Below are 26,840 nucleotides of genomic sequence, written 5' to 3'. Positions count from 1 at the left end.
TTTCCTTGTCTGTAGTTGAAATCTACTTATTTGTAATGAATAGTAATTCTTGCTAAATTTGGAAACTGGGTTTTCTGTCAACCAAGATAATAAAATGTGAGGCTGGATGAATATTGTGTTCCTGAGATGCTGCTTGGCCTGCTGTGTTCATCCAGCCTCACATTTTATTATCTTGCATTCTCCAGCACCTGCAGTTCCCATTATCTCTGATACAATTATTTCTGTCAACCAAGTCTGAAAATCAGGTAAAGTGGAAAACATTTTATACATACTTTAACATATTTAACCTTTGTGGCAAATCTACAGATGAGGGGGGAGCTTGGTTTCCATCCCATTACTCCAGTGAGTTGTGACACTACCATATTTCTTTATCTTAATGTTCTGAAACTTTTGATTAAAACACACCTTGGCCTTCTAAATTCCAGGGAACATGAGCAGAGACTGTGCTACACGGTTGTCACTGGCAGTACTGTGTGATCTCAGCCACTCAATAACCAAAATGCCAAAGCAAACAGAATTATTGAACCTACCTTTACTGGTTCCAGCGTGACTGTGAAAGCATCTTGTAGGGCACAACAGGCCAACCTCCACATTTCATCGGTAAACACAGGTCCAGCTGTGACCAAAACGTACCTGAAACAGAGATGACAGTGAAAGGTAGACAGCAAAATAGCGGTGATACACAGTCAAGGCAACTCATAAGCTTCGCACAGAATCTAACACATAACCCGGACTCCAGATGCTAATCTGTGAAAATCATCAAATGAGCATCATATAAGAGAAATGTCAATGAGGATCATCCTGGTGGTGCAGTGACAATTTGGGATTGAATGGGAGTGCTAGTTGATCACGGTTCTATCGTTAATGGCTCCGGGAAGTGATCATCTGACTCACTAATCCCTTTTGGGGAGGGAAATCTGGCATCCTTACCTGATCTGGTCTACATAACTCCAGTCCCAGAGCAATGTGGATTTCTCTTAACTGCTCTCTGAAATGGCCAAGTAAGCAGCCCAGTTCAGGAGCAATTAGGGATGGGCATCAAATGCCGGGCTTGCAAACAAAGCACACATCCTGTGTAAGAATTTTAAAAGAACTTGTAAACTCCTTCCCAAGTGCACTGTGGCTGTACCTACACACTCTCCATTCCCATGAGCTACAGCGCACATATGGTTATTTCCTTCAGCCCCCTCATTCTGTTGCAAGCTAAATTCCCTTCCAATCCACTCAACATCCTGATTTGGAAACATATTGCTGTTCCTTCACTGTTGCTGGATCAAAATCATGAAATTCCCTCCCTAACCACATTGTACGGCAACCTACAGCATATGGACTGCAGCAGTTCAGGAAGGCAGCTCACCATCACCTTCCCAAGGGGCAACTGGGAATTGGCAATAAATACTGGCCCTGTCAGCAACGCCCACATCTCATGATAGAATAAACTAAATAAAAATAAGGAGAAGGAAATGAATAAAAATAAATGCTTTGGATAGGAGTACAGAGGACATTCAGCGCATGACCAGGCCATTCAGCCCAATTAGTCCATGCAGGTCCTTATGCTGCACTCAAGTCTCCTGCCTTCTTTCCTCTTTTCGCTCTTTATTTTAATGCACACGCTGTTTCCTCTGAACTGCATCTACACTGTTCACATATTTTAGATTTAGATTTTTATTGTCACGTGTACACAAGTGCAGAATTACAGTTCAAAGTGCATAATGTTGCCACACACAGAGGATGTCCTGAACTCTGGCCCCAGACTCTTGGCCTCAGCGCAGACGCAGCATGGTGTCTCCCACACTGGCATGGTGGTCTGCCCACCTTGCATGATGGTCTTTTTGTCCGGCATGGTTGTTTCTTGCGGCCCATGGCGTCAGTGTGGACTCCCGACTCGAGGTGCTTCCAGAGCAGTCACCCAGTCTCGACAGCCTCGAGGTGAAACCTGATGGAGTCTGGAGTCATGCCCAGCACGGACTGGAGGTTAGGTGCCAGTGTTGGGCTCGTTTGGAAGAACTGTCATTTTGAACATTTTATTTCTCTATTTTCTACTTTATTCCTACAATCCGCAATGTTGGACTTTTTATTTCTCTGTTTTTCTATCCTTTTTTCTTCAGAACTTGCAGTGAAGAATCTCTACCGAGCTACCTTGTAGCTAAGATGGTGCCATAATTGCCGGCCTGTAAATGTTTCACTGTAGTCATTTGAGTAGATGTGATAACAAAGATAATTCAGTTCAACAGTTGTGCATAAGCACTTGTCACAGTCTGCATCATCACCTGCCCATGTGCGACTGCTCCTGACGCTGCTGGCGAGATGGAATTTTCCTACACCTGAATTACTACAGAATGAATTCCAGTGTTTAATGATAGCAAAGTGTGGAGCTGGATGAACCCAGCAGGCCAAGCTCCTGAGATGCTGCTTGGCCTGCTGTGTTCATCCAGCTCCACACTTTATTATCTTGGATTCTCCAGCATCTGCAGTTCCCATTATCTGCAGTGTTCAATGGCTTGTTTGCATCTGTGTTTGATTATGGTAGTCTGATCACCCATCTTTCTGTCTTGCTTGATTGCTTAAAGTGGCAGCTGGAGCTAGTGAGTTATATGGCTGCTTCAGACAGGATTCTAGAGCTGGGGGTCCTGCAAAGACGTACATATAAGTTATAAGAATTTAAATTTCTGCGACTAAACTGTGTGGATTTAGAACTACAGTTATCTTTGTACTACTCTGGGATAAACAAGGTGAATAAGATACATAGAAATTTTACTCAGCTATAACAGGATCAATAACCACCCCTGCATAAAACACCAGTTAACTTAATATCTGCTGCATTATTAATAAGATCATGAAAATAAGCAGAATAAATATGTCTTACACATGAAGAGAGACTGAGCAGATTAGGCCTGTACCCCCAAGAGTTTAGAAGGTTAACAGGTGATCCGATTGAGACTTGTAAGATGCTAAACAGAATTGACAAAGTTAACACAGAGCGAATATTTCCTCACATGGGGAAATCTAGAATGAGAGGGCATAGTTTTAGGATAAGGGGTGGCAGTTTTAGAACAGAGATTAGAAGGGATTACTTCTCCCAAAGGTTTATGAATCTGTGGAATTGATTACTGCAGACAGCAGTGGATACTGGGGTATTGAATAAATTGGAGGCAGAGATAGATTATGGAAGAGCAGGCAGCAAGAGTTGAGGCCCAGTTGAGACCAAGAGTTGAGGCCCACTTGAGATCATCCATCATGATACTGAGATCACTGGATTGGAATGAAAGCCAAGATGAGGATCATTGGATTCAAAAGTGCTTTACGGATTGAAGTGCCTATTTCTGCTCCCAGTTCCTATGTAAATGCTACACCTAGCCCCAGACTATCAAGTCTTTGTGACACTAACACAGATGCATAATCCCAAGGATACAGCTCTGAATCCTCCATGATATATTATGCCTGCCAGAGGCTCTTCTCAATCCATAATTTTTTTATTGGCTTTTATAATATATCTCTTCAAATATTCACCTCTCCCTTCAACATGATAGCTGATATTACAGCAATAATGGGAACTGCATATGCTGGAGAATCCGAGATAACAAAGTGTGGAGCTGGATAAACACAGCAGGCTAAGCAGCATCTTAGGAGCACAAAAGCTGAAATTTTCTGATGAAGGGTGGAGGCCCGAAACATCAGCTTTTGTGCTCCTGAGATGCTGCTTGGCCTGCTGTGTTCATCCAGCTCCACACTTTGTTATAGCTGATATTACAAATGTGCAGTAAGAGCTCCCCCTAGTGTAGCATCGCAAATAATCTCAACCTTCAAATTGTTTACAGAAATGGCACAAAGAGATAGGAGCTGGTGGTGTCGACTACAAATGAACTCAGTTGAGGTGCCAAGTTGTGTGTGAAGTCTCGCCCATTCTTACCTGATACATGAGCAGCCAACTCGGGAGATTGTTTCTGTGGGCTCGGCGATACAGGACACGAGGAGCTTCAGGAGGTCTTTCAGCATGGAGTTGATGCTGTTCTCGTAGCCAATATCTACAAGAAATTGAAAAGGAAAAAGAAATTCTGTGATGGAGATTTGGTCTTTTCTCACCTCACCCAAGGTGAGGCGCTAAGGAGCTGATTAGGCTGTTCATATTTTACTCAGTGGAATTCTCACTCAGAGCGATGTCTTGCTAATTTGAGAAAGAAGGAGGATTTGGATCTATATATGACCTCAGTATATTCCAAAATACTTTACAGCCAATGAATTATTTCTGACAAGCCCTAACACTTTGTTTTATATCTTCAAACAACATGCGCTGCCTTTAGAGAATAATGGGGAAGTGTCAGAAGGATTAGTGGGCTGGTTATCAACTGATTACACCATGTTATGCTCACTTTTTCCCTGGTCAACAAGCTGAATTGGGATTTGAACCCATACTGATAACTTATATAGACATATTGACCGACCCTCAGTTGATGTGGTTATAATCTATGACATGCATCAGCCAATTTGCACACAGCAAACTCCGACAAAGAGATAATTTGTCATTTAGCTCAACTGGCAGAAGAGCAATGTTTGAAAACAGCATTCCAAAGGCCCACCATCATGCGAGTGGAATGGTTCCCCTTGATAGCAGTCCTAAATGGCCTGCTCCTTAATCTCACATGGCTTCAGCTGATTCTTGATCTCTCAGCCAGGGAACATGCTCCTCCTGCATGCACCCTAGTGAGCTCTTTCTGTGCTTAAGAGTGGGCTTGAAACTACAAAGTAGGTAAGGGTAGGGTTCCATTAAACAGCAAGCTATAGAAATCGTTAAAGTAGGGAGGACTCAGTGGAGGTTACTAAAATTTCCAGAACAAGGAACAGGACAGAGAGTATGGAAAGAGTCAGGAATCTAACTTCAGGCACAGCAGATAAGGGGAAAATTATGAGAAATGAAAGCAGGTCTGAGGCTGTTGTATGTGACGGCACGCAGTTTATGAAATGAGGTAAATGAGCCTGTAGTGAAGATTGAAATTGGCAGGTACGATGTTATGGATATCACAGAGATGTGGCTGCAAGGGGCTCAGGACAGGGAGATAAATATCTATGGTTGCGGGTTCTATTGAGAAGACAGACAGATTAGCAGAGGGCGAGCGGGGTTACCTTGCCATTAAGAAATGAAATTAAATCGATAGCAAAAAGACTTACAGAGCTGGAAGGCTTAGAATCTGTGTGGGTAGAGTTGAGGAAATTCAAGGGTAAAAACGACCCTGATAGGAGTTGTGTACACACTCCAAGCAACAGTCAGGGCATAAAATTAATCAGGAGATAGAAAAGGCTTGTAAGAAAGGCACTATTACAATAATCATGTCGGTGGAGTGGAAACATCAGAGTAGGAGCAGATCTCAAGAAAAGGAATTTGTGGAATGTCTATGAGATCAGATGTTTTTGGAGCAGCTTTTGATAGAGCCCACTAGAGAGCAGGCAGGATTTGGTTATATGCAGTGAGGCAGACTTGATGTGTTTATGGTGAAGGAACCCCAAGGGGGGCAGTGACCACAGTATGATAGAATTCATAGTATGACAGAACTCAAAATTCAGTTTGAGAAAGAGAAGCTAGAGTCAGAGGTAATGGTATTACAACTGAGTAACAGTAAGTACAAAGACACGAGGGAGGAGTTCACCAGAGTTCAGCAGAGGGAGAGTGAGCAGGGAAGACAGTGGAGCAGCGTTGGCAGGGGTTTCTGGCGGTAATTCAGGAGGCACAGCAGAAATTCATCCCAAGGAACAAGTAATACACTCAAGGCGGAGTGGGGGGGGGGGGGGGGGGGGTGGATGAGCCAACCAGAGCTGACAAGGGAAGTCAGTGACAGCAGAAAAGCAAAAGAACAAGCTTATAACTATAGCGAGGACAGGTAGAAAACCAGAGGATTTGGAAGCCTTTAAAAACCACTCGAGGGCAACTGGAAAAGCAATAAGTTGATGGGGGGCGGGGGGAGAAGATGAAATATGAAAGTAAGCTGGTTAGTAATATAAAAGAAGATTGCAAGTGTTATTTTGAGGTATCTAAAAGGTCAGAGAGAGACAAGCGTAGAGACTGGATCGATGGAAAATGATGCTGGAGAAGTAATGATGGGGAACAAAGAAATGGTGGAGGAACTGAACAGGTACTTTGCCTCAGTTTACACACCACCAGCATATCAGAACATCAGGAGAGTTAGGGCTCAGAGGTGAGTATAGTGGCCGTCGGCAAGGAGTAGGTGCTGGGGAAGTTGAAAGGTCTGAAGGTGGATAAACCACCTGGACCAGATGGACTACACCCCAGAGTTCTGAAAGGGATAGCTAAGGAAATTGTAGAGGCACTTCTGTAACACCCCTGTTAAATAAGGGTTGGAGGCAGAGGAGGGGAACTTATAGGCCAGTCAGCCTGTCTCAGTTGTCAGTAAGACGTCACAGTGCAGGATTAAGGATGAGATTGCACAGTACTTGGAAGTGCAGGGTAAAAAATGGCTGGGTCAGCACGGCTTTTTCAAAGGGAGGTCATGTCTGACTTATCTGATAGAATTCTTCAAGCAGGTAATGAGCAAGTTAGACAAAGGAGAGCCAGTGGACATGATCTACTGGATTTCCAGAAGGACTTTGACAAGGTACTGCACAAGAGGCTGTTAAATAAGAGAAAGGCTCATGGCATTGGGGCAAGGTTCTGGCAAGGTACTGACTGGCAGAAGGCACAGAGCAGGGATAAACGAGACTTTTTCAGGATGGCAGCCAATGACTAGTGGTGTTTTGCAGGGGTCTCTGTTGGGATTACAACTATTCACATTATACATTAACAATCCGAATGAAGGAACTGAGGACATTGCTGCTAACATTGTAGACGACACAAAGATCGGAGGAGCAAGTTGTGTTGAGGAAGTGAAGAGGGTGCAGATGCACTTGAGTCTCATAAAGTGGGCAAAGAAGTGGCAGATGGAATACAGTGAGGGAAGGTGTGGGGGTATGCACTTTGATAGGAAAAATAGAGGCATAGATTGTTTTCTAAATGAGGAAGGACTTCAGAAATCTGAAGCACGAAGGGACTTGGGAGTCCTAGTTCAGTATTCTCTTAAGGTAACATTCATGTTTAGTTGCCAGCACAAAGGCAAGTGTAATATTAACATTCATTTCAAGAGGGTTAGAATTCCAAAGGAACGTACTGCTGAGGCTGTACAAGGCTCTTGTCAGACAGCATCTGGAATATTGTGAGCAGTTTCAGGCTCCCTGTCTAAGGAAGTATGTGCTAGTGTTGGACTGGGTCCAGGGGAGGTTTACGAGAATGAAGCCAGGGATGAAGAGCTTATCATATGAGGAGTGTTTGAGGAGCCTGGGTCCTCGATGGAGTTTAGAAGGATGAGGGGCTATCTTATTGTAACTTTCAGAATACTGGAAGGCCTGGATATAGTGGGCATGGAGAAGATGTTTCCACTATTAGGATAGACTAGGGTCTGAAGGCACAGTCTCAGAGGTGAAGGGTTGATCCTTTAGAACTGAGATGTGGAGGAATTTCCTCAGCCAGAGGGTGGTGAATCTGTGGAGGTCATTGCTAGAGAAGGTTGTGGAGGCCAAGTCATTGAGTGTGTTTAAGACAGAGAGAGATAGGTTCTTGATTAGTAAGGGGATCAAGGGTTACAGGGAGAAAGCAGGAAAATGGAATTGAGAAACATGATTGAATGGTAGAGCAGATTCAATGGGCTGAATGGCCTTAATCTGCTCCTATACCTTCTGGTGTTATAACCAGTCATAGCACCCCAACTTTGATGTTAGCTCAGATAAGTAAATCCAAAACTTTCCACAGTAAACAGAGACTATATACACAGAACCATTCAGGAAGGTCATTTACATCTCTGTGAGGCTAACCATGACAATCTGTAAGCATTGTTGGCTGCTTTCTCTTTTCTAACTTATCCACCAAAGTGAGGCTTGTTCCACGAGTACAACAAAGTCCTACCCGACTGGATAAAGCAGTGAATATGTTCCATCACCAGCTCCGAGGACAGACCAATGGCATGTTTAAAATTGGCAGCAGCCATTTCCCAGTAGGATTGATCTCCATGGTTACGCTGAAGCCAGAGGGACATCACTGGAAGGAGGAGATGAGTGACAGCAAAAATCCCAAATCCAGGACCTACAGAAGTCAACAAGACATTTTCTTAAAATCAAGGTAAGGTTAGTAAATATTTCTGTGGCATACCTGGGCCTGAAACCTTAACAAATAGGACTCTAGTCACAGAGATGAACAGTTGTCAAGATCATAAATGAGAATACAGAATTTCAGGGCTCTGCAGAAATCATTATTTATAAAGCACCTGTTCTAAATCTAATTTTGTGTATTATTTCCTGCAGCAAACCTACTGAATTCAATGCACCATTTACATAACCCTATACAGAATCCCTACAGTGTGGAAAGGGTACATTTGGCCCACAGGTCTGCACTAACCCTCTGAAGAGCTCCCACCTAGATCCAACTCCTCACCCAATCCCAAAAACCCTGCGTTTCCCTTGGCCAATCTACCTAACCTGCACATCCCTGGACATCATGGCCCAGCCACCTAACCTGAACATCCTTGGACTGTGGGAGAAATCCAGAGCACCCGGAGGAACCCCATGCAGACTCACAGAGAACTCCATGCAGACTGTACCCCAAGGCTGGAATTGAACCCAGGCTCCTGGTGTTGTGAGGCAACACTACTAACATCTGAGCCACCACGCTGCCCATGCAGCAAACACCAAGTTAGAAGTCAGGGCTGCACATGCAGGAGGATGAAAGAGTAGATTGTGAAGGTGAAATAACGATATTTCTGTTAGACTGTTTAAGGGTGCAAACACAGTCAACCAACTGTCTGAGCAAACAAGTTGCCCCATTGATAGCAGTACAGCAGTGCCAATCCTGTCGCTCTGTGCCCATCCCATCCTCACTACCTGGTACTTTAGTGACTTCTCGCAGCAGCTCAAACAGGAGGTCCAACGTGGGAGGCTGGTGCTGGCGTGGACAGTTGGAGATGGCTGTGGTGAGCTGCTCCAGCAGCAGAATCCAGACTTGAATCAAACCTGCGAGAGAATCACCACCCAGTCATTCAGTAACCAGGAGGCACCACACAGCAGTCAAACCACAATGGCCAGGAAACTTTACAACACAAGGAAACAGGAAAGTGTTTTTCATTACATCGGCTTTATAGGTCTTCATGTGTGCTGGATAAATGTTTAACACTTTTAAAACACTATGTCCTTCCACAATTATACAAATAATTAGACACCAGGTAGTTATTGGAAAAGTTTCTGACTTCTCTACCTAATATTTACAAAGTGACAGTGCCTCATAATGAGTTATTTCGTGTTTCTTTATGGTGGTCACTAAAGAGAAACTCATACATTTACATAATGTCTTTCATTAGTGAGCAACGCTTGGATTTTGAATACAGATTGGGTCCACATACTTGAGGAGGGACGTAAATACACTGGAGGTGGTTCAGAGGACATTCACTAGATTGATTCCAGGAGTGAGGTTTTTGTTTTATGAACAGAGGTTGAGCAGTTTAGGCCTACTCTGTCTATAGTCTAGAAGGATGAGAAATCTAATTAGGGTATATAAGATGCTAAAGGGGATTGACAAACTAGGCAGAGAGAGGGCGCTTCCTCACATGGGATAATCAAAAATACAAGGTCATAGTTGTATAGGATGATGGGTGGCAGGTTTAAAACTGAGATGACCCTCTCAAAGGGTTGTGAATCTGTGGATTTTACTCCCCCAGAGTGTAGCTGCTACATTGAGTAAATTTAAGGAGGAGATAGACATATTTTTAATTAGTGGCGGGTTGAAGGGTTATGGACAGTGGACAGGAGAGTGTATTTGAGGCTGAGATGAGATCAGCCATGATTGTTTTAAATGGCGGAGAAGGCTTGAGGGGCTGAATGGCCTCCAATTGCTCCCAGTTCTTGTGTTCATAGACACCAGATACTGTAAAGCACATTAAAACAAAATACTAAATTGTCCATAAAGTGAAGCAAACACTGCAGCCACTTTCCACACAGTAGGTTCCTACAAACTACAATGTGATGAGATCCAGGTAATCCAATTATTAATGATGTTGACTGTAAAACGATTTAGAGACGGACAGCTGGGGAGGAACAAGGGGGGAGTGGCAGTTGGCAGGGGGAATGAGGGGTAAGTGGAGAGCGGCAGAAGGGGGGACCGAGGGGTGAGTGGAGAGAGGCAGCTGGGGGGAGTGAGTGGTAAGTGGAGAGAGGCAACTAGGGGGAGCGAGTGGTAAGTGGAGAGAGGTAGCTGGGGTGAGTGAGGGGTAAGTGAGAGAGGCAGCTGGGGTGAGTGAGGGGTAAGTGAGAGAGGCAGCTGGGGTGAGTGAGGGGTAAGTGAGAGAGGCAGCTGGGGTGAGTGAGGGGTAAGTGAGAGAGGCAGCTGGGGTGAGTGAGGGGTAAGTGAGAGAGGCAGCTGGGGGGAGTGAGGGGTAAGTGAGAGAGGCAGCTGGGGGGAGTGAGGGGTAAGTGAGAGAGGCAGCTGGGGGGAGTGAGGGGTAAGTGAAGTGAGAGAGGCAGCTGGGGGGAGTGAGGGGTAAGTGAGAGAGGCAGCTGGGGGAGGAGTGAGGGGTAAGTGAAGTGAGAGAGGCAGCTGGGGGGAGTGAGGGGTAAGTGAGAGAGGCAGCTGGGGGGAGTGAGGGGTAAGTGAAGTGAGAGAGGCAGCTGGGGGGAGTGAGGGGTAAGTGAGAGAGGCAGCTGGGGGGAGTGAGGGGTAAGTGAGAGAGGCAGCTGGGGGGAGTGAGGGGTAAGTGAGAGAGGCAGCTGGGGGAGGAGTGAGGGGTAAGTGAAGTGAGAGAGGCAGCTGGGGGGAGTGAGGGGTAAGTGAGAGAGGCAGCTGGGGGGAGTGAGGGGTAAGTGAGAGAGGCAGCTGGGGGGAGTGAGGGGTAAGTGAGAGAGGCAGCTGGGGGGAGTGAGGGGTAAGTGAAGTGAGAGAGGCAGCTGGGGGGAGTGAGGGGTAAGTGAGAGAGGCAGCTGGGAGGAGTGAGGGGTAAGTGAGAGAGGCAGCTGGGGGGAGTGAGGGGTAAGTGAGAGAGGCAGCTGGGGGGAGTGAGGGGTAAGTGAAGTGAGAGAGGCAGCTGGGGGAGGAGTGAGGGGTAACTGGAGAGAGAGTGCAAAGAAGGAGGAGCAGGCGGAGGGAGAATGAGGCAGAATAGCTTTGGTAGAGGTGACATGAGGTGAGACATCTTTATCCAGGGAAACACTGTACTCTGTAAAAGGTAACACAATATTTTTGTGTGTCAGGGAACTTAAATAAGTAGATGCTGGGCTTGGAGACTGAAAACAGATGCAGCAGCAACTTTCAAAAGAGAATTAGACAATTACTTTAAAAAAAGAAAGCTGCAGGGCTGTGGGGAAAGATTGGTAGAGTGGGTCGAGAAACATGGCTCCATCCAAGGCTCAGTATAGGCAACATGGGCAGAACGGTCTCCTTCTGGGGCGTGTGATTCTGTGATCTTGAACATAAAACATGGAAGTGAACGCTAGTGTCCAATACGCGTTCTTATCAATTAGTAGGGGCCACAATTTTATAAAGAGAGTAATCCCTTTACCTGTGTCATCGTCAAACTCGTTCAGGACTGACTCAATCCCATCTTCACTGCTCAGCGATCTCTCGGGGCCTCTGAATGGCAAACTGGCAAGTTGTAGCCCATGGAAAATTGGCTTTGAAGGCATCTTGTATATTTTGGCAAGTAACTAAGGAGATACAATCAAACACACAAATGACCAAAAACAGATCCGAATGTCATGAAGAAATCTCTGTACACAAAGGGTAGAGAATATCTGGAACTCGCATTCCCTTCATCAAGCCATTGAGGCTGGGAATAAATTGAAAAGGATTGAAAACTAAGTCATTATTTGAAAGTAAAGATTTGGCAAGGATATTATGGAACAGCATGGGTAATAGAGTTGACCAGCCATGACTTCATTGAATGACAGAATAAGTCATTACCATGGGATAAGAGGCGAAGAGCAGGAACTGGAGTGGACGATTATCAGATCAGCTGAGATCTCACTGAATCTCACTGAATGGCACAGCAGACTTGATGGGCTGAATGGTCTATGTTTACAGTTTAATAGTCTCACTGGTTTCAGTTTTATATCGGTAATTTAATCTCCAGGGAAAGGTCATCCAGCTCAGTTTCTGATTACCCTATTTAGAGGTGTTACCACACATCTCTGGTACAGGTGGGACTTAAACCCAGGCCTCCTAGTTCAGAGATGGGGACACTGCCATTGTGCCGCAAGTGCTCTCAAAAGCCATCAGGCGCCGTGCTGGGATTTGAACCCGCAACCCCAGAGCACTGGCCTGGGTCTTTGGATACTCTGTCACGAGAGATGAGAGGGTGTTGTCTGAGACAGACATGAATGAGCCTATGTCTAATCTCTCAGGTTTCTGCATGAAACAATTAAAAACTCAGCAACCAAATTATACACAGCAAGATCCCACAATCACCAAAGAAACAGGTGAGCAGTCGCTTTGTTCGTGTGTGTATTGGGGATAAGTGCTGGCCTGGGCACCGGATGATGCTTCACTGAAATTAGTGGGTACATTAACACAGCGAGGGATTTGATCCTGAAGCTGTCCATGTTCAATTGAAACATGACCTGGACAATATCCAGACTTGGGCTGAATAGGGACAAGTAACATTTGTGCCACACAAATGCCAGGCAAGGACCATCTCCAGTAGGAGTCAGTCTAACCACTGCTACTTGACAGTCAATGACATTATCACCACAGAATCTCTCAATGGGGGTTACCGTTGATCAGCAACTCAACTGGACTCACCACATAAACACAGTGGCTACAAGAGCATGTCAGAGGCTAGGAATACTGCGGGGAGTAACTCACCTCCTGACTCCCCAAATCCTGTCCACCATCTACAAAGGACAAGTCAGGAGTGTGATGGAATACTCCCCACTTGCCTGGATGGGTGCTGCATTAACAACACACAAGAAGCTTGTGGCCATCCAGGACAAAGCAGCCCATTTGATGGCACCACATCCACAAACATCCATTCACTCCACCACTGACGCTCAGTAGCAGCAGTGTACACTATCCACAAGATGCACTGCAGAAATTCACGAAAGATCCTCAGACAGCACCTTCCAAACCCACCACTGCCTCCATCTAGAAAGACAAGGGCAGTAGATACATGGGAACACCATCACCTGCAGGTTTCCCTCCATGCCACTCAGCATCCTGACTTGGAAATATATCACCGTTCCATCAGTGTGGCTGGGTTAAAATCCTGGAATTCCCTCCCTAAAGTCATTATGAGTCAACGTACAGCAGGAGGACTGCAGCGGTTCAAGAAGGCAGCTCACCACCACCTTCTCAAGGGGGCAAGTAGGGACGGGCAAGAAATACTGGCCCAGCCAACGATACCCATGTCCCACGAATCAGTAATAAAAATCTGAAAGACAGCATTCCATTCTGCTATCCCATTTTCCCCACAGCAAATATTACATTGCATTGTCAGTGCTGAAATATATGTTCAAGTGTTTCGGGCTCGAATCCACAACCTTCTCCTTCAATGAGGGTTACAGCTACCCAGTCAGCCAAAGGTGATTCAATATGGTCGAGGACAGGTAGAACCCCAGGGCTGAGTAAGAACACGACACTAAATGCAGAGTTACAGACAAGCATGGAAATAGTCAATGATTTAGTGTGAATTTAACACAATCCGCAGGTGTCAGAGTCTGGGTAGACAGAACAAGCAGGAACATCCCACAAGATTCGCTGTTGAATTGGATGTTCAAATGAAAAAAAATCATGCCAACATAATTAAGGTAAAATATTGCTGTTGCTGGAAACCGAGAACAAATGCAGGGACTGCTGCAGAAATGCAGTAGGTCTGGCAGCATCTATGCAGAAAGAGAGAAACAGAGTTAACATTTCAAGTTCAGTGCTCCCTCTTCAGAAGAAGAAACATGCCAAGACAGTTTAACTGTTCACTTTTGGGCCTCAACTGATGCTCAACTGAGGCCCAAAAGTGGGAATTCCTACTTGGAGAGTCCTTTTCCCAGGGCATCATTTGCCTTGTGTGATAGGTGCTAGTAATCCTGAGATTACTATTTCTGAGGTCCTACTTTTAAATTGGCTTGTAATTCCCTACATTCTGCTTGTCAGACCGCATCCCATTTATTACATACATCATTGGTGCCTATGTGCACCATGACAGCTGGTTGTTCACCCTACCCTTCGGAATGTCCTGCTGTCAATCTGAGACATCCTTGACCCGTGCAACTGGGAGGCAACATACCATTTGGGAGTCTCATTTTTGACCGCAGAATCGCCTGCCTACTCCTGTTACAATCGAATCCCCTGTGACTATCGCCCTTCCACTCTTTTTCCCGCCCTTCTGTACAGCAGAGCCAGCCACGGTGCCATGAACCTGGCTACTGCTGCCTTCCCCTGGTGAGCCATCTCCCCCAACAGTATCCGAAACGGTATACCTGTTTTGGAGCGAGATAACCACAGGGGCCACCTGCACTGCCTTCCTGCTTTTTCTGTGCCTTTTGGTCACCATTCCCTTTCTCCCTCAACAATCCCAACCTGCAGTGTGACCAATTTTCTACAAGTGCTATCCTGAGCATCGCAGATGCTCCAAAGTGAGTCCATCCGCATCTCCAGAGCCATCATGCGGTCTAACAAGAGCTGCAGTTGGACACACTTCCTGCACGTGTACAAATCAGGGACATCAGCCTCGTCCCTGAGGTCCCACATTGAGCAAGAGGAGCATAACATGGGTCTGGGGTCTCCTGCTACTTTTACTCTTAAGCTTAACTTAGTACTACTAAAATATCAAATGCTGGATAAATTAAATGAAAAAATGTTTTTACCAATCACTCTACTTACCAGCACATGATAAAAAAAAAGAAAAACACTTACCTTATCAACACACCAGAGTTTTTTTTGGTCAGAGGAGGAGGATGGGTGGGAGACACTACCTGTGTAGTGTCTTGGGTTTAGTCACTGCCCAAATATATCAGTTCACTCACCTTCTGAGCGTGCAGTTCGACCGCTCCCACTCAGCTCCGCTGCCAAAATTAAGAACTGACCTTCCTGGCAGCCCCCAGTCCTTCCTCTCACTGCCCCCACTTCTGCTGCAAAATGGAGGCTGCTGATTCCACGAGGTAAGTATTTAAATGGGAAGCTTACCTCCCGGCAGCCCCCATTTCCTTGCTCTCACCGCTCCCGCTGCTACTGCAAAAATGGATCAGTGCCACGTGCTAGTCAGAGTAGAAATGAAAGAATAGGCAGGATAAATGAGTGGCTTGAGAGATGGTGCAGGAGGGAGGGGTTCAGAATTTTGGGACATTGGGACCAGTTCTGGGGGAGGTGGGACTATTATAAATTGGACGGTCTACACCTGGGCAGGACTGGAACCAGTGTCCTAGGGGGCGCTTTTGCTAACGCTGTTGGGGAGGTTTTAAACTAGTGTGGCATGGGGTTGGGAACCAAATAAGGAGGTTAGTGGACAGTAAGGAGGTAGTAACTAAAGCCTGAAAGGAACTAGATAATGAAATCAGTGTGACTGAGGGGAAGAGTAGGCAGGGAGCAGATGATGAGCACAAAGGGACAGGTGGTATGAGATGCATTTGTTTCAATGTGAGAAGTGTAGCAGGTAAGGAAGATGAACTTAGGGCTTGGATTAGTACCTAGGAGTATGATGTTATTGCTATTACTGAGACTTGGTTGAGGGAAGGGCAAGATTGACAACTAAATAGCCCAGGGTATAGATGCTTCAGGCAGGACACAGAGGGAGGTAAAAGGGGTGGAGGAGTTGCATTACCGGTCAGTGAGGATATCACAGCTGCGCTGAAGGAGGGCAGTATGGAGGATTCGAGCAGTGAGGCAATATGGGCAGAACTCAGAAATAGGAAGGGTGTGGTAACAATGTTGGGGCTGTACTACAGGCCTCCCAACTGCAAGTGTGACATACTGGTACAAATATGTAGACAGATTATGGAAAGATGTAGGAGCAACAGGGTGCTGGCGATGGGAGATTTTAATTTTCCCAACATTGACTGGGATTCATTTAGTGTTAGGGGTTTAGATGGAGCAGAATTTGTAAGGAGCATACAGGAGGGTTTTATTGAGCAGTATGTAAATAGTCCAACTTGGGAAGGGGCCGTACGGGACCTGGTGTTGGGGAATGAGCCTGGTCAGGAGGTTGAAGTTTCAGTAGGGAATTACTTCGGGAATAGTGATCACAATTGCATAAGTTTTACTATACTCATGGACAAAGATGAGAGTGGTCCTAAAGGAAGGGTGCTAAATTGGGGGAAGGCCAACAAAAGCAAAATTCAGCAGGAGCTGGGGAATGTGGATTGGGAGCAGCTGTTTGAGGGCAAATCCAATTTGATATGTGGGAAGCTTTTAAAGAGAGGTTGATTAGAGTGCAGGACAGACATGTCCCTGTGAAAACAAGGGATAGAAAGGGCAAGATTAGGGAACCATGGATGACAGGTGAAATTGTGAGACTTGCTAAGAGGAAAAAGGAAGCATACTTAAGGTCTAGGCAACTAAAAACATACGAAGCTTTGGAAAAATATTGGGAAAGTAAGGCCAATCTGAAATGAGGAACTAAGAAGGCTAAAAGGGGTCATGAAATATCTTCAGCGAACAGGGTTAAGGAAAATCCCAAAGCCTTTTATTCATAAATAAGGAGCAAGAGGGTAACTGGAGAAAGGGCTGGCCCATCCAAGGACAAAGAAGAGAAGTTATGCGAGGAGTCAGAGTATTCACCGAGGCGAGGGACAGAACGGATATTGGGGCTAGGGATAGATGTTTGATTACTCTAGGTCAAGTCGGCATAAGGAGAGGGGAAGTGTTGGGTATTCTAAAAGGCAATAGGGTGGAGAAGTCCCCTGGTCCAGATGGGATCTATCCCAGGTTGCTGAAGGAAGCAAGGCAGGAAATATCTGGGGCCTTAATAGATATCGTTGCAGCATCGTTGAGCACAGGTGAGATCCGGACAAGTCCCCTTGTTTAAGAAGGGTAGCAAGGATAATCCAGGTAATTATAGACCGGTGAGCCTGACGTCAGTGGTGGGGAAGCTGCTGGAGAAGATACTGAGTGATAGGATCTATTTACATTTGGAAGTAAATGGGCTTATTAGTGATAAGGCAGCATGATTTTGTGCAGGGAAGGTCATGTCTTATCAACTTGATAGAATTCTTTGAGGAAGTGACAAAGTTGATGGATGAGGGAAGGGCTGTTGATGTCATATACATAGGCTTCAGTAAGGCGTATGATAAGGTTCCCCATGGTAGGCTGAAGGAGAAAGTGAAGTCGCATGGGGTCCAGGGTGTACTAACTAGATGGATAGAGAACTGGCTGGGCAATTGGAGAGAGAGAGTTGTAGTGGAAGGGAGTTTCTTAAAATGGAGAACTGTGACCAGTGGTGTTCCACAGGGATCCGTGTTGGGACCACTGTTGTTTGTGATATACATAAATGATCTGGAGGAAGGTACAGATGGTCTGATTAGCAAGTTTGCAGGTGCCACTAAGGTTGATGGAGTAGTAGACAGTGAAGGGGACTATCGGAGAATGCAGCAGAATATAGATAGATTGGAGAGTTGGGCGGAGAAATGGCAGGTGGAGTTCAATCCAGGCAAATGCAAGGTGATGCATTTTGGAAGATCCAATTCAAGAGCGAACTATACAGTAAATGGAAAAGCCCTGGGAAAAATTGATGCACAGAGAGATCTGCGTGTTCAGGTCCATTGTACCCTGGAGATGGCAACGCAGGTCGATAGAGTGGTCAAGAAGGCATACGGCATGCTTTCATTCATCAGACGGGGTATTGAGTACAAGAGTTGGCAGGTCATGTTGCAGTTGTATAGGGTTTGGTTCGACCACATTTAGAGTACTGTGTACAGTTCTGGTCGCTACATTACCAAAAGGATGTGGATGCTTTGGAGAGGGCGCAGAGGAGGTTCACCAGGATGTTGCCTGGTATGGAGGGTGCTAGCTAAGACAAGAGTTTAAGTAAGTTAGGATTATTTACATTAGGAAGACGGAGGTTGAGGGGGGGACCTGACTAAGGTCTACAAAATCATGAGGGGTATAGACAGGGTGGATAGCAAAAAGCTTTTTCCCAGAGAGGGGGACTCAATTACTAGGGATCATGAGTTCAGGGTGAGAGGAGAAAAGTTTAAGGGAGAAATGCGTGGAAAGTTCTTTACACAGAGGGTGGTGGGTGCCTGGAAGGCATTGCCAGCGGAGAAGGTAGAGGTGGGCATGATAGAGTCATTTAAGATGCATCTAGGAAGATACATGAATGGGCAGGGAGCAGAGGGATACAGATCCTTGGAAAATAGGCAACAGGTTGAGATAGACAATCTGGATTGGTGCAGGCTTGGAGGGCCAAAGGGCCTGTTCCTGTGCTGTAATTTTCTTTGTTCTTAGTTCTCTTTGTGTGGAATGGTCGTAGGTTGTGTTTTTTTTAAGCAAGGAGGTTGCAATGGGTTGTGTCCCTACCTCTAAGCCAGAAGCTCCAGGCTGAGTTCCACTTGATGGCAAAGGAAGGTGTGCTGAGAACGGGGTCAAATAAGTTGAGGATCAACCTGCAAATCCTTCTATTACACACCAAAAGCAAATGGTAAGGACAGGAGATATTCCTGGTCAAACACATGTAAAACAAATAGGGTCCTCAACCACCACCGCCCATAGCTCCAGATTACAACCCGTGAGTAAAAGTTTATATTGCCACAGCAACACAGGCTTCCAGAGTCAGCCGTAACACACTGCACCTAGACAGCTAGGGATTATCACCGAACACCTCCAAATCAGAACTCGCCCCCCCCCGGCTCCAAAATGTACAGCTTACCCCAGCACCAGAGATCACTGGTTATCCTGGAACTGCCAATTCTGGTCAGCGCATAGCACCATTCAACTCAAGGCCAGAGAGTGGACAGACAGTCACTGCACTCTCAGTTCTGAGGAAGGGTCACCGGACCCGAAACGTAAACCCTGTTTTTTACCTTCATAGATGCTGCCAGATCTGCTGGGCTTTTCAAAGAACTTCTGTTTTGGTTCCTGATTTACAGCATCTGCAGTTCTTTTGATTTTTTTTTTAGTCACTACACTCTCCCCTGCTAACACTGAGCATGTTCAAAAACATTAAATAAGAACTAGTTCTGAGGAAGGATCACTTGCCCCGAGATGTTAACTCTGATTTCTCTCCACAGATGCTGCCTGACCTGCTGAGCTTTTCCAGCAATTTCTGTTTTTGTTCATAAATATTAACTCAGTTTCTTCCTCCATATATACAGCCAGACCTGCCAAGCTTCTCTAGCATTCTCGCTTTTCATTTGATCATAGGGTATTCCTGCCACAATCATCAATCTTCTGGGCCAAAATGTTATTGATTTAAGCAAGGAACTCAATCCAAATCCACTGTCTTTCTTTAAGCAATGTCTGGGAATAGTCTTTACCTGCGAACACTTCCTGAGGTAATCGAGGGCGGGAAGGCACAAATCTGTGGAACTGGATCCCAAACCAGGATAGCAATCCCCTATTTCTTTACAATCTTCATCACCTTCAAAACGTATTTAAAACAATAGTATTAACTTCAGTGGTTCGCAATCATTTGAAACACACAGTATTGGTTATTTTGGTTTCTTTCCTACAGTTTTCCTGAAAGCATTAACTCTTGCCCTACGTTCGAGCAAAGGTTAAGTCAACATAGTCTTACCAAACTGTAGGGCTGCTCTCTCATTAGGAAGGGGTAACTGGTGGTAGTTTAAGCTGAGGGTGACCACATTTCCTTCCACAGTCCAAAGCTGTGCAGGCTAGGTGGATTGGCCATGCTAAATTGCCCGTAGTGTTCAGGGGTGTGCAGATCAGGTGAGTTATTGGGGATTGGATCTGGGTGGGATGCTCTGAGAGTCGGTGTGGACTTGTTGGGCCAAAGAGCCTGTTTCCGTCCTGTAGGGATTCTATGATCTCAGGCGAGGGGAGAGATTGAGAAGGAGAGTCCTTCACGGTATTGAATCCACACAGGAGGCATCACTGTGTATCACAAACCAACTGTCCGGCCAACTGAGCTAATCCATCCCAACATTCCAGTGCAGAAGCAGGGATGATTTATTGCACTGGTACAGGGCCTTAGTGAGACCAAATCCGGAGTATTGTGCGCAGTTTTGGTCTCTTTATCTGAGGAAGGATATTCTTGGCTACGGACAGAGTGCAACAAAGTTTTACCAAACTGATTCCTGTGATGGCAGGACTGAGGCATGAAGAGAAATTGGATCGGTCAGGGCAATATTCACCAGAGTTCAGAGGAATGAGAGTGGGATTTCAGTGAAACCTATAAAATTCTAACAGGATTAGACAGGAAGGATATTCCCAATGACCTGGGAATCCAGCATTCAGGGTTACAGTCTGAGGATATGAGGTAGGCCATTTAGGACTGGCAGAACAAATTCTTCACCTAGAGAGTGGTAAGTCTGCAGAATTCTCTGCCACAGAAAGCATCTGCGGCCAAAACATTGAATGTTTTCAAGAAGGAGATAGATATTGCTCTTCGGGTTAAAAAGATCAAAAAATATGGTGAGAAAAAGGGAGCACAGGACTAAATTGGATGATTAGCCATGATCCTACTGAATGGTACAGCAAGCTTGAAGGGCTGAATGGCCTATTTTGTATGTTTTTATGTTACACATGTGACTCCAGACCACACAGGAGCCAAACATGTGGCTCACCCTCTTGGAGTATTGCCCACTTCCTCACAATATACTAATTTAGGCCATCACAATGAAGCCTGATCATTTCTCTGCTTTTATTTCAAACGTGCACACTTTCGGTGGCAACTTCTTGATTGCATTCATCACTGCAGACTTGGTCTAAATGAGGCTCTGAAGGAATCTAATTCATGGATCAAATTTGTAATATCAGTGCTGTAAATTTTTTAATCATTGTGTAAACAAAGTCTTAATTTTCCATGGGAGCAAGCTTACCCAAACCCTTGACAAACTTCATAAGGCACATTATGTAGTCAGTGGCTGCATTAGCAAACACTTGTATGTTATCCGTGTTGAGGAATGCTTCAAAGACATCAAAAACCGGAGCCTGGGACTTCCCTGTCGACAAACAAAGCCACTCATCACACGACAGCAAACACAGTCCGTCTGCATGTAACCAAACCTCATCATAGTCAGATGTTTTGATATACAAGGCAAGTTTTTTACACAGAGGGTGATAAGTGCCTGGAACTCACTGCCAGGGGAGGTAGTGGAAGCAGATGCTATAGTGACTTCTAGAGGGTGTCTTGACAAATATATGAATAGGATGGGAATAGAGGGATAGAGTCCCTGGAAGGGTAGGGGGTTTAGTTGTGATGGGCAGCATGTCAGTGGAGGCTTTGAGGGCCAAAAGGCCTGTTCCTGTGCTGTAATTTTCTTTCTTCTCTATCTGGGAACCAGTTCCCACGGGAGTTACAGAGATAATGGGAACTGCAGATGCTGGAGAATTCCAAGATAATAAAATGTGAGGCTGGATGAACACAGCAGGCCAAGCAGCATCTCAGGAGCACACGGGAGTTACAATCTCTTTCTGCTTCAGAGCTCCACCATTCATATTTCCCCTTGAGACAACTGAATGGGCTGCTCGGCCAGTTCAAAGGGCAGATAAGTGCCAACCACGTTGTCATGGGCCTGGAGTCACATGTAGACCAGGCTGGGTGAGGATGACAGATTTCCTTTCTTAAAGGGGCATTAATGAACCAGATTACAAAAACTGTAGTATTTTCATTCATATCATTACTTTTAATCTAGATTTATTTTGTGAATTTGAAATAAATTTTCCAACATCTGAGGTAGGGGTTGATCTCAGGGCACAGGATTATTAGCCCAGGTTTCCAAATAGCTAGTTCAGTAACAACTTTCAGTGCCTTCCTGTAATTAAACATCCCAAGGTGCTTCATAAAACCACTGCTCCTTTAGCCCCGTTACGGCAATAACACTGTTGATAATACAGCACAGAACATTTACAGGTCAGGTCCATTTTAGCCTTTAAATAACAATACACATCCAAAACTGAGAGGCTTTTAATGAGACTTCTCACAAAGGCAAAGCTTCAGCTGGGTGAATGCTAGACTAAATGCAAAAGTACTACACAGTATTATAGCTGCCAGCGTTATAAGGAGAGTGAATGATTGTGCTATCATCATAATCTTCATCGTGAAGGGAGTGTATCATAGTGTTACTATTACCTTCTAGCTGTAATGTCATATAATGGGAGGAAAAGCATCAAATACTGAGTGGTATAAATAAATGAAAGACTTGCATTTGTATAGCATAGGTCACAACCGTTGGACATCCCACTGCACTTTGCAGCCAACAGAGTACTTTTCAAATGTAGTCAATATTACAGAGTAGGAAATTCTACAGTCAGTTTGAGTTCAGTGAGCTCCCACAAACACTAAATGCCTCAGTCAAAAGTCAAGATTAGAGGTAATAAAAGCAAAGTCTCAGCTGTGGCTGAGCTGAGGCAGTGTTGGACACTGAGACAGATGTCTAAATAGGGGCAGATAGGCATTTTTAAGTTCATTTTAGAGTCAAACATGGATCTAGGGTTGCAGGAAGTCTGATTCTGTCTCGGAACAAAACCAAGGGCAAGGATGGAGCTGGCGGCTCAGAAGCAGAGTTAGTGACTGAGCACATACTGTTTGTTTTGACAGGAGCAATAAGCTATTCATGGGAGCATATGGAAGCAAGGAATGGTATGCCACAGAGTCAGTGTTATAAATGAGAGGTAGTTAATGACAATGTAATAAATACAGGATTTATAATAACAGAATTAGTGGCATAAAAGAAATAGAACAGTAGCTCTGAGCTAAAGAATTATGAGCAATTGTTGATTATTTCAAATATAAACTAATATTTCTTATCACTTCTCTTAATGAAATGGTGTTGTATCAATGACTCAGATGAGCTATTAGACAGTATAGTCAGTGCTGGTTGGGGAGAGTACCCAATATTTTACTCACCCATTGAGTAGTCACCAATCAGATATTCCTTCACGTCAGACTTGTTACTGTGCACGGTCTTCAAAGCACTGAAGAGTGGTCGCCAGCCAGACTGAATCTGTGGGGAGCAAACCTCCACCAGCTCTCCAATTGATGTGATCACCTAAAAAGCAGAAGCCCATAAATTGAAGATAACAAGGTGTAGAGCTGGAAGAGCACAGCAGGCCAGGCAGCATCAGAGGAGCAGGAAAGCTGCCGTTTCATAGAACAGAATCCCTAAAGTGTGGAAACAGGCCCTTCGGCCCAACAAGTCCACACCAACCCTCGAAGCACCCACCCAAACCCATCCCCCTATTAACCACCTAATGTACAAATCCCTGAATACCATGGGCAATTTAGCACAACCAATCCACCTCACCTGCAAATCTTGGGACTGTGGGCGGAAACCAGAACACCTGGAGAAAATCCATGTAGACACAGGGAGAATGTGCAAACTCCACACAGCCACTTGCCTGAGGATGGAATTGAACCCCGGTCCCTGGTTCTGTGAGGCAGCAGTGCTAACCACTGTGCCACCATGCTGCCCCTAATTTTGGGTCTGGACTCTTCTTCTGAAAAGGGTGGGGTTAGGATGCAGATCAACCCCCAAGCTCGAACTGAACGGCAGAAAAGACTCAAGGGGCTCAGCGGCCACTTCTTGCTTTCTTCAATGTAAGAATGAGGAAGGAGGAGCTTCATTTTCTGAAAAACGGTCTAGATCCGAAGTGACAGCTTTCCTGCTCCTCTGATGCTGCCTGGCCTGCTGTGTTCATCCAGCTCTACACCTTATTACTTCAAATTCTCCAGTATCGGCAGTTCCTACTATCTCTGAGCCCATAAATTGAAGCCCAGTTCTGAGGAAGGGTCACCGGTCCCGAAACGTTAACTCTGATTTTCTCTTCACTGATGCTGCCAGAGCTTTTCCAGGATCTTCTGTTTTTGTCCCATAAATTTAATGTCTATTTTCATAGTGATGGTTACCCCATAGCCTCCCTGCTCCTCCTTCCCCTTCCTTACATTGAATAATACAACAAGTGGCCACTCTGCCCCTTGAGCCTTTTCTGCTGTTCAGTTCAAGCTTGGGGGTTGATCTGTATCCTAACCCCACCTGCCCAGGTTTCTTCCATCACCCTATCACCCTCAACCAACAAGAACTGGCCAATTTGAGACCTGAATGTGTCATGTTGTCTGAGCAGCAGCTTTCAAGGTGTGTCTCTCTACAGAATTAAAAGAGAGAAAGGAAACAAACGGGAAGTTTGGAAAAGAAGTATAGCCCCTCACGCCTGTTCCATCTACCATTTATGATTTACTGCTTGAGACATACATGGTTCTTAGAGGATAAACAACTGAAGGAACTGCGAATGCTGGAAATCAGAGACAAAAACAGATATTGCTGGGGAAACTCAGCAAGTCAGGCAGCATCTGTGGAGAGAGAAATCAGAGTCAACATTTCCAGGGTCCAGTGACCCTTCCTGAGAACTGACGGTAGTTAGATCAAGGTTGGTTTTTATGTATGAGATGGAGCGGGCGGAGGGGGAGGAGTAAACAATAGGTGAAGATAGAGCGCAAAGAGAATGAAAAACAGTTGGACAGACAAAGCGCGGGATAAAGGTCAGTCTGGGCAAATGAACAGTTGCTAATGGGGACTATTTGTAGCTGACAATGGGTTGTGTGTGGTAGTAGCCCATATGGTGACAAGACCTTATAGGTGGAGTGAGGGAAAAGCATGGGGAAAGGCATTCAAGCTCTAAAATTGTTGACTTGATATTGAGTGCTGAAGTCTGAAGAGTTCCCAAGTGGAAAATGAGGTGCTGTTCTTTCAGCTTGCACTGAGCTTCACTGGAGCACTGCTGCAAGTCTGAGACAGTAATGTTGGCTGTGGAACACAGTGGGGTGTTGAAGTGGCAGACAACCAGGGATTTTTTGCAGACAGAACGTAGGCATTCTGCAAAGCAGTCACCCAGTCTGTGCACTGTTTCCCAGATGTACAGGAGACCAATGTAGAGAAAATTCATAGATAATAAAATGTGAGGCTGGATGAACACAGCAGGCCAAGCAGCATCTCAGGAGCACAAAAGCTGACGTTTTGGGCCTAGGCCCTTCATCAGAGCTCTGATGAAGGGTCTAGGCCCAAAACGTCAGCTTTTGTGCTCCTGAGATGCTGCTTGGCCTGCTGTGTTCATCCAGCCTCACATTTTATTATCTTGGAATTCTCCAGCATCTGCAGTTCCCATTATCTCGAGAGAAAATTCGTACACGGCTTGATATGGATAAGTGTTTCCTTTGTGGGAGAGTCTAGGACCAGACAACATTGTCTCAGAATAAGATGGGACACATTTAAGACAGAGATAAGGAGGAATTTCTTCTGTGGAAATCTGAGAAATCTATGGAATTCTTTACTGCAGAGAGCTGCTGAGGCTGGGTCATTAAGTATATTCAATGCTGCAACAGGTATGTAATCAATAAGGAGCTTGAAGCTTACAGGGAAAAGGCAGGAAAGTGAAGTTAAGGATTGTCAGAGATAATGGGAACTGCAGATGCTGGAGAATTCCAAGATCATAAAATGTGAGGCTGGATGAACACAGCAGGCCAAGCAGCATCTCAGGAGCATAAAAGCTGACGTTTCGGGCCTAGACCCTTCATCAGAGAGGGGGATGGGGAGAGGGAACTGGAATAAATAGGGAGAGAGGGGGAGGCAGATCGAAATGGAGAGAAAAGAAGATATGTGGAGAGGAGAGTATAGGTGGGGAGGTGGGGAGGGGATAGGTCAGTCCAGGGAAGACGGACAGGTCAAGGAGGTGGGATGAGGTTAGTAGGTATATGGGGGTGCGGCTTGGGGTGGGAGGAAGGGATGGGTGAGAGGAAGAACCGGTTAGGGAGGCAGAGACAGGTTGGACTGGTTTTGGGATGCAGTGGGTGGGGGGGAAGAGCTGGGCTGGTTGTGTGGTGCAGTGGGGGGAGAGGGGCGAACTGCGCTGGTTTAGGGATGCAGGTGGGGAAGGGGAGATTTTGAAACTGGTGAAGTCCACATTGATACCATTAGGCTGCAGGGTTCCCAGGCGGAATATGAGTTGCTGTTCCTGCAACCTTCGGGTGGCATCATTGTGGCACTGCAGGAGGCCCATGATGGACATGTCATCTAAAGAATGGGAGGGGGAGTGGAAATGGTTTGCGACTGGGAGGTGCAGTTGTTTGTTGCGAACTGAGCGGAGGTGTTCTGCAAAGCGGTCTCCAAGCCTCCGCTTGGTTTCCCCAATGTAGAGGAAGCCACACCGAGTACACTGGATGCAGTATACCACATTGGCAGATGTGCAGGTGAACCTCTGCTTAATGTGGAATGTCATCTTGGGGCCTGGGAAAGGGGTGAGGGAGGAGGTGTGGGGGCAAGTGTAGCATTTCCTGCGGTTGCAGGGGAAGGTGCCGGGTGTGGTGGGGTTGGAGGGCAGTGTGGAGCGAACAAGGGAGTCACGGAGAGAGTGGTCTCTCCGGAAAGCAGACAGGGGTGGGGATGGAAAAATGTCTTGGGTGGTGGGGTCGGATTGTAAATGGCGGAAGTGTCGGAGGATGATGCATCATCCTCCGACATTTCCGCCATTTACAATCCGACCCCACCACCCAAGACATTTTTCCATCCCCACCCCTGTCTGCTTTCCGGAGAGACCACTCTCTCCGTGACTCCCTTGTTCGCTCCACACTGCCCTCCAACCCCACCACACCCGGCACCTTCCCCTGCAACCGCAGGAAATGCTACACTTGCCCCCACACCTCCTCCCTCTCCCCTATCCCAGGCCC

General features: G+C 45.8%; 1 protein-coding gene across 2 annotated transcripts in view; it reads right to left on the bottom strand.

The window, feature by feature from the left end:
• Positions 1-26,840, bottom strand: part of arfgef3 (ARFGEF family member 3) — a 147,864-nt gene that overhangs the window by 18,509 nt on the left and 102,515 nt on the right. For both annotated transcript variants that reach the window (XM_059648743.1, XM_059648744.1), the window contains 8 exons: positions 23,031-23,172; positions 21,001-21,123; positions 19,477-19,580; positions 11,580-11,724; positions 8,917-9,045; positions 7,946-8,122; positions 3,911-4,025; positions 531-633 (listed from right to left, as the gene is read on the bottom strand). In XM_059648743.1, coding sequence (XP_059504726.1) covers positions 531-633; positions 3,911-4,025; positions 7,946-8,122; positions 8,917-9,045; positions 11,580-11,724; positions 19,477-19,580; positions 21,001-21,123; positions 23,031-23,172 — 1,038 coding nt within the window. The remainder of the gene's footprint in view (positions 1-530; positions 634-3,910; positions 4,026-7,945; positions 8,123-8,916; positions 9,046-11,579; positions 11,725-19,476; positions 19,581-21,000; positions 21,124-23,030; positions 23,173-26,840) is intronic.

This window comes from Stegostoma tigrinum, chromosome 9 (assembly GCF_030684315.1).
Source record: "Stegostoma tigrinum isolate sSteTig4 chromosome 9, sSteTig4.hap1, whole genome shotgun sequence".
Taxonomy (NCBI): domain Eukaryota; kingdom Metazoa; phylum Chordata; class Chondrichthyes; order Orectolobiformes; family Stegostomatidae; genus Stegostoma; species Stegostoma tigrinum.
Note: the sequence above shows the minus strand (reverse complement) of the source record. Positions and strands in the feature narration are given on the sequence as shown.